Below are 8,140 nucleotides of genomic sequence, written 5' to 3' on the forward strand. Positions count from 1 at the left end.
TGGCGGTGAACGAACCCCAAGAGCGGAGGTCGCGGGCTGCCACCCCACGTCCACGCCGCGTCCAGACCCGATTCGCACAGGCGTGGGCGGGGGTCTGGTTCGTCCCGAGCCCGTGAACTTTCTCTGCGACGCCCGTGTCGCCTTAGAAGGTCCTTTCCCGTCCACAGCCCCGGACCGAGGCCTTGCACAGTCGCCATGAGGACCAGGATCCTCCCACGTATGTCCCGTGGGTGGGGAAGGTGTATGATGGGCTCCCAACCGCTCCGGGTGAGGCCCTCCCGGGCGCAGCCCGCGCACCCCAGGGACCCGAGCCGAGGAGGGGATGGTGGAGCCCGAAGTGGGGTCTCCAGGCCGGGCGCTGCCCACGGCCTTCTGCGACCTCTGCGTCCCTAGCACCCAGGGCAGGATGACCCTGTGTCATTTCCGGGTGCCACACACACCCTTGAAGAAGACTCTGTACACAGGTGCAGCTTCGTAGGCGGGCTGGTAATGGGCCTCGAGTCCACACACTGCCATGCGCGAGGCAGCCTGGGCTCGGACCTACAAATCCCTGGGTGGGTCGGGCCCACCCGTGCACCCTCCACCTCTGGCCTGGGCCTTGGGATGGTGGACAGCACCTGAGACTTGGTGACTCAGTGGAGTGCGGGCAGGCCGCCCGAGGGGGTGTGGTTCCAGGAGCGGAAGTAAATCGCTGGTACTCAGGGCCTGGACCTTGGACTGGCAGACAGGCCGGGAGCTGACATCTGCCACCTAGGTGCGGAGGGTTGATATCCTCACAGCTCCAACCCGGAAATGTCACCACACCCGTGCCAGGCCACCAAAGTCAAGGCAGACAAGCTCCCAAATGCAGCCCATCCTGCAGTGCACTCCAGGCTGGGAGGGAGACGTCCCTTTCTCTCCAGCACCGGTCTTAGTGGAAGTCAAGCTCAAGGACAAAATCCCCAACAGCAGCGGAACCCACTGACCTGGCTGGGAGTGCAGACTGGAGATGTCAGCCACTGGCTTCTCTGGACCCGGCAGAAGAATCCCAGAGTCTTTGAAATGGCAAAAGCCACAAAAGGTCACATCCCTGTGTTTGAAAGATGTGCGGGACCAGGCTGACAACTTCTGGAAAAGATACAGAGCACAGTGAGCTGTGGGGAGGGAATTAGTGAGATGAGGTTCATGGAAGTCTCTAGAACAGTGTGGTGTGTACAGAAAGTGCTGTCCCGCGTGGGTGACAGACACCAAGAGATCCGGTTTGCCCGAGTCACACAACTAGTCAGGGCAGAGGGAGAAACATCAGGCTCCTAGTTCCCAGTCCCGGCCCTGGTTCCTTAGTCCCTTCTGAAACCAGCGAGGATATAAATAGGTTAGGGGATAAAAAAAGTGTGTCTCACTACAGTGAAAAATCAGATTAAAGAACTTAGATTTCTGTCCCTCTGCTTGCTATGGCCAATGGAGCAGGTCCTTGAAAGTCCCCCGGAGTAAGATAGGAAACCAAATGCATCCCTGCTGCCCCTCATCCTTGTTCTGCTCAGGGGCCCTCTAAGAGGGTTTATTTGTCCTTGTCCCTCTCCTGACACCTCCCGGTCACCTCGCTGTGTTGCAGCCTCGGCTTCCCTCAGCCGCCCACTGATCTCCCAAATGCCAGCCCTGCTGAATTCGCTTTCTTCTCCTACTCAAATGGGCCAAGGCATTCCTAGGTGTGGTCAGAGATGAGACCTGCTAAAGTCAGGGAAAAGCTAGAGGCAACTAGCAACAAACCAGGTAAATGTTTGTTTTAAATTACATTTAAGGACCAAGTTTTGTCTCTGCTACTATGTGGTTAAATGAATTGGTCCCTAACTGATAAATGAGGAGGTGTAGATAAGTACATACATTATAATATTCAGAACAAAGAAAAGGAAACTCCATCTTGATGACTTTGCTTTTTTCTGAGACAGTCTCACTTTGAGTTCAGGCTGGCCTCGAACTCAGGGTGATCCTCCTGCCTCAGCCTCCCGAGTGCTTGGATTACAAGTGTGCACCACTACACCCTGTGATGACTTTGCTTTTATTTGTAAAACTCATGTGCAGTACTGTAATGTATAACAGAACAAAACTATACTACTGTACTGTACAGTACAATCAGCAAAAATTATAGTACTGTGTAAACAAGGTATACGTACAAAAAAAGGCATTGAGGCTCTATAAAGATGTACAGAACTGTACAAAAAGAAGATGGGTTTAGGTGTGGGCAGTGGATCATAAATCGAAACAGTTATTAAACAGGTGGGATGGTAAATGAGAAATATTTATATACTAGGGAAGGAGTAGAGAGGAAGCTTCCATGCTCATTTGCATAATGTGCCCCTCTTGTTCCTTCAATTTTGTTTTGCTCTGGTTTTTTGTTTTTGTTTTTTTGGACGGGGTCTCCTTATGTCACCCAAGCTGCCCCGAACTCCTGAGCTCCAGCAGTCCCTTGCTTTGGCCCCCAGGTAGCTGGGACCGGAAGCTCTCGGGCCAACATGCCCAGCTGTGCCCTTGGTATTTTATTTTCAAAGCACAGGACAGAGAAGCCTAATTAAACGTGCTAATCTTCCATCATCTTTGCACACTGTCATTAATTGCTGAGTTCTCACTCTCCACTCGATTCAAAACAGTGGCTCAACTGTAGTTAAAAAGCAAAGTTAATTAAAATCTTAATCTTTCCTCTTTTTTTAAGTCAACTCCCCAAGCTTAGACCAAAGCTTATCCTTCATGGGGACTCTCAGAGTTTGGGACCTGGGGCAGGGTTGGGGTTGGGGGAAGTGAAAATGAACTTGGGTTCACATCGCTCAGTTGTTCCTGTGTCAACCAAAAAGCATGGGAGTGCAGCCCTGGAGGTGGACCCGGATGTGCAGCAGCTCCTGAGGTCTCCAGAGCTGTCCCAGTGCACAGGGCTGACCTTGGCTGGCAGAGGCAAGGATCACCGGTGCAGCACATTCAGGGGAGCCCCAAGCGGAGGAGCACCCAGTTGGGCTACACCTGCCCACTTCTGTGAGTCTTGGGTTCCCAATTCCAGGATGAGGTTTTTAGACTTGTGTGGTCAGCGTTTCATTGCTGTGGGCAGATCTGTGAGGAAGAAAGACTAGCTCACGGTTTCTGAGGTTTTAGTCCATGGTCAGCTGGTCCCACGGCTTTAGGCTGTCAGGGGATGTCAGAGGAAAGCCAGGAAGCAGAGAAAGAGGAAAGGGCTGGGGGCTCAGGGTCACACCCCTATGACCCACTCCCTTCATTGAGGCCCTGCTACCTGTTTCCAACACCTGCCAATAATGTACTCAAATTATGATCTCGCCAATGGCTTAACCAATGAATTCTCATCATCCAGTCACCACCCAGAAGTCCATCCTCTAAACACAAGCTTTCTGGGGACCTTTGTTTGAGACAGGGGCTCCCTATGTAGCCCAAGCTGGGGTTCAACTCTAGGTAATCCTCCTGCTTCAGCCTCACAAGTGCTGGGATTACAGACATGCGCCACCACAACAGGCTCTGGGGATATTTTAGATCTAAACCATAATAACTTCTTTTATAGATGAAGAGACATTCTCTGTAGAAAAGATCAATTGGGTCATTGTGAATACTGAAGAAGAAAAAATTAGAATAAGGAAAGAAATGGCATTGTGCATATTTCCATTAATGCTCAATAAAGATCCCCAGGGTGCATGGAAATGATTTTCTAGAATCTCCTTGTGAGGTCTCTAGATGTGTTTGAGATTCGGAGGGAAAGAAAATTAAACTAAGGGCTAGGAAATATTAAAATCAAAGAAGACAGAAGAGGACAAGAATGAATCTGGCAATATTATAGTCACCAAGCTATGCTGCAAGTTCGCTTACAGGGTAGGTGACTTGCCTGAATCACACAGTGAGGTGGCTAGCAGTCCCTCCCCATGCGCTAAACACTGGTATGGGCCCAGAAACCCAGGCCCCTGAGTGACAGTGCTGGTCCCAGCCTGGGGCTTTTGGGAGGGGGCGGGGCCAGCGGGAGATCTCTAGGTCCCTAGGATGTGTGACCACTGAACTGCATCTCCAGCCCTGTCTGTATTTTGTCTTGAGATAGTGTCTCCCTAAGGTGCAGGCTGGCCTTGAACTTGTGATCCTCCCACCTCAGCCTCCCAAGTAGCTGGGATTATAGACATGACACACTGTGGCTGGCGTATCATGGAGGTTTTTAAAATGTGGCAACGGGGGCTAGGGATTTAGCTCAGTGGTTCCGCCGCCTGCCTCACAAGCACAAGGTCCTGAGTTTCATCCCTGGTACCAAACAAACAAACAAACAAACAAGAAAAACAAAACAAGCCAACAAAAAAATGTGGCAACAAATTCTTTAGCACTCCTGCCACTAAATCCGGGTGGGCTCTGACCATCCTGACCAAGAAGGTCTAGCACAGGGAGTGGAGCTGAGGGTGTGAAATCCAGGTCATCTGGCTCGCTCTCAGAGCTGTGAGTGTTAAAAAGCCTGACTGCCCCAGAGCCAAGGTGCCACAGCGACACCCCACAAACTATGTGGGACTGGTGGACAGCACCCCAAGCACAGCGGCTCAGCCTCCCCACTCAGGTAGGTCCCTTCCACACATGATGGAGGAAACCCCGGATGGCTCCAGCTCCCAGCTGGGCCTGGGCCACCACCTGCTGGGGTACCTGAGCCTCCAGAGTCACCTTTGCATGGCCCCGCCTACATTACAGCAGGACCCGGCTGGATGTCACCTTCTGGACAGGGGCGGAGGGACCGTGGAGACTTGAGCTCCCTCTAGTTCTCTCCCCTCGCTCCTGTGTCACTCTTGCCCCCAGGGAAGGACTCTGAGAAGTCCCCAGGAAATCCCTGCCCTGGGTAGTTCAGTCCCCAGCACCGGTCTCTGCGGCTGCATCTGAACTTGGCTGGAATAAATGCTCGGCTCAACCAAAAAGGCAAAATTCTGCGTCCAGAATGGGCATCTTGGGAGACACAGAAGATGCAGGAGGGTTGGGGTTGCCGGGGCTGAAGAACTGGGGAGAAACCGGAGTGACTGTGAACGATGACGCAGAGATTCTCTGGGAATGGTGCAATGGGACCGTGCGCACAGCTCTGAAGGAACTAAGAATGAGCTCTGGGCCGGGGATTCAGCTCAGCCGTTCCATCGCCCGCCGCAAAAGCGCAAGGTCCCAGTTCGATTCCTGGTTAATAAATAAAGAAAGAATGAACTCTGCTGTGTGTAACGCCCATCAAAAAAGCTAATTACACCGGAAAAGGGGGAGGAAGAGGGATCCGAGTGGGCAGCGGTGTTGCGGTGCCTGCCACCTGCCGGCTGGGGACCCTGCACTGCTGAGGGGTGGGTGGCCTTCCTTGAGGCCCAGAGAGCGGCAGGTGTGTAGCCCACGCAGTGCGCATGCCTGGTGCGCCTAGACCAAGCTGCTTGCTGTGGGCAAACAATGGGGAAGTCGGTCCTTTAAAGAAAGCTCTAGAGAAGGGCTGGATCAGAGGAAGGATTGGAAAGGCAGGAAGTTTACAACATCTAAGAGGTGTTCAGGACAGAAAATAGAGCTGCAGATTTTGTTTTCATCTCTCTTTTCTAGTCCTCCGGCCCACAGCACTGGGGATTGAACTCAGGACCTTGTGCTTGCCAGGCAGGTGTGGCACATCTCAAGACTTTCTAGCTTGGTCTTTTGAGACAGATCTTGCTATGTAGCTCAGGCTGGCCTTGGAATCATCACTAGGTATCCAGGCTAGCCTCAGACTCACAGCGATCCTCCTGCCTCAGCCTCCAAGTGCTGGGACTATAGGTGTGTGCCACACACCTAGCTCAAAATGGGCACAGAGAAATCAGAGGTCAGATCCAGAGGTTGAATCCACACAGCTCTTCCATGAAGCCCAGTAGCGTCTGGGGATGGACTTAGGGGGGGTCTCAGCAACTCCCCTCAAATTACATACAAAATGTTCCAGTACATTTGCAAAAGGATTTAAAACCTGACAAAATTTAAGAACCACTGGGTGGTCCAGGGTAAGCGGATAATGGTTTTTTTCTTCCTCTGGCAAATCTGTTTTACAGCTTTAAAAAACTCACCTGTAAAAGTTGTACATGGGGGCCAAGATTTAGCTCAGTGGTTCCGGCGCCTACCTCACAAGCGCAAGGGCCCAAGTTTGATCCCCGGTACAAAAAAAAAGTTGTACATGCGATGTGTGTATACTGTGATAGTAAATCAGGGTAAGCGGATCTCTCTCCTCAAACAGCATTTCTATGCAACAAAAACATTCCAAGTCCTTCTGGTGTGTTTTGAAATCTACAGGGGCAGTGGGTGAGGTGCAGTGTACGGTTACAGGTTGAGTATGCTCGAAGCCCAGGGCTCCATCTCCAGCCTCAAAGCAAAGCAAAGCATTACAGTCCGTTATTGCCGTCTAAAGCCACCCTCCTAGGTTAACAGAATGCCGCAGTTTACTTTTATCGATTTTATTTATTTTTCTGAGACAAATCTCATTAAATGGCCCTGGCTGGCCTCAAATTCGAAATTCTCCAGTCACAATCTCCGAAGTCGCTTACTATTTTTCAAACTGCAAATCCCACTTCCTCTCTTCTATCTTGGTATCAGTCTAACCACACAAACACACACGCGCACACACACACACACACACACGCGCGCGCGTGCGCGCGCGTGTGCGCAGGGTGACAGTGGACGTGGGTCCCCACCCCGGGACGACAGCTCCCTGCAGTCCACCCCCTGCTCTTCACATCAGCCCTGCAGATGGCCACTGTCCCTGGCCCACCACTCAAGCCTCCTTCTCCACCCAGTTTCCGGGCCCCCCATCTTCTGAGGTCCCAAGTTTGCAGTCAAGCCTGTCCACACGGGCCAAAGGAGGGACCCCAGCAGCCACACCGTCCAGTGTCTCCCTCCACAGGGGCCCTTGCTCCTCCACCCCCACAGCACCTGTCTGGGCCACTTCTGCTCCAGAACCAGATCTCTCCCTCATCAATGAGGCCGGTCCTCTGGGTCAGATCAGGCACCCACAGTCTGAGGTCTGATGCCCATTTTATTATGGCCTCATCCAGAGGGCCCCCCAGGCAGGCCTTTGGTTAAGAATGAGGAAAGAAAGAAAGAAAAGAGAAAGAATGAGGGAAGTAGGCAGCCAGGTGTGGTGGTGCACGCCTGTAATCCCAGCACTCAGGAGGCTGAGGCAGGAGGATTACTGAGAGTCCAAAGCCAGCCTGGTCTGCAGATAAATAAATAAACTGTCTCTAAATAAATAAATAAATAAGAAAATGAGCAGAGCCCAAGGTGGTAAAAGAAAACAAAACCCCACAAAACCTGTGCAGAGAGGACAGTGAGGCAAGGCTCAAATCGAGGCAGACTCTGGAGTCCTGCCCTCGAGTCTGGGCCACACGGCCTCTCCCCGGACAATGCAAAGGGACAGGATGGTGTCACCTGCTCACTCACGGATCCCAGGTCTCCCCTCCTAGCGTTCTGACCCTCAGGCTTAGCATGCTGCCGCCCAGAGCCACCGGCTGCCTGCTCAGCGTCAGGACATCAGGACAGGCAGGGCTCTGTGCACCAGCGAGGCTTCCTGTGCTGCTCCAACCCAATGCCACTTCCTCCCCGGTGTCTTCACCCGTGTGGCCTTTGCATAGTGGGTGGAACGTGGGTGTGGCAAGAAGGAGCCCAAGTGAAGCTGAATGGTCGTTTGTTCAGTTTTTGGTTTTGGTTTTTGATTTCTGATAGCGCTTTGCTGCGTACCCATTGGCCTTGAACATGTGACCCTTCTGTCTCAGCCTCCCCCGTGCTAAGATTACAGGTGTGCACCACTGTGCCTGCTATGAAACTGAGTGTTTTAGAGAGCCAAGGAAGGCAAATCACTAAAACAAACTTTCTGTGGAGTTCAGTGGGCAAAACAAGTGTAAAGGAGGAGCCAGAGTTACGAATTGTAGCATTAACCAGAACTTCCTACCCACTCGGATGAAAGCCCTCAGTCCCTTGTTAAGATTGGTGAACCAATGCATACAGATGTGCTATAAGCTAAAACAAAATGTTTAGATTTGAGTTATAGCCTTTTAATAATTCTCTACCTAAAACCAAAGTCTCAAGTCCTCAACCAACAAGTCACCTAGGACAAAAGGGCTTTTTTAAAAAAGTTTTGAGCCAGGGGTAGTGGTGCACGCCTATAATCCAGCAC

The 8,140-nt window shown here is 51.8% G+C and overlaps 2 protein-coding genes across 4 annotated transcripts in view; one reads left to right on the forward strand and one right to left on the reverse strand.

Annotated features, from left to right (window-relative positions):
* LOC104864911 overlaps positions 1–199 on the forward strand; it is a 2,054-nt gene extending 1,855 nt beyond the window's left edge. Inside the window, exon 3 of the mRNA XM_010628189.1 lies at positions 66–199. Coding sequence (XP_010626491.1) covers positions 66–199 — 134 coding nt within the window. The remainder of the gene's footprint in view (positions 1–65) is intronic.
* Positions 1–7,724, reverse strand: part of Pik3cd (phosphatidylinositol-4,5-bisphosphate 3-kinase catalytic subunit delta) — a 29,665-nt gene extending 21,941 nt beyond the window's left edge. For all 3 annotated transcript variants that reach the window (XM_010628065.2, XM_010628064.2, XM_010628063.3), the window contains exons 1-2: positions 7,396–7,724; positions 966–1,107 (exon numbers count right to left, since the gene is read on the reverse strand). The gene's annotated coding sequence lies outside the window, so the exon portion shown is untranslated. The remainder of the gene's footprint in view (positions 1–965; positions 1,108–7,395) is intronic.
* Positions 7,725–8,140: the final 416 nt, after the last annotated feature.

Source organism: Fukomys damarensis, unplaced genomic scaffold (assembly GCF_012274545.1).
Source record: "Fukomys damarensis isolate Sample0158 unplaced genomic scaffold, DMR_v1.0_HiC HiC_scaffold_23, whole genome shotgun sequence".
Taxonomy (NCBI): Eukaryota; Metazoa; Chordata; class Mammalia; order Rodentia; family Bathyergidae; genus Fukomys; species Fukomys damarensis.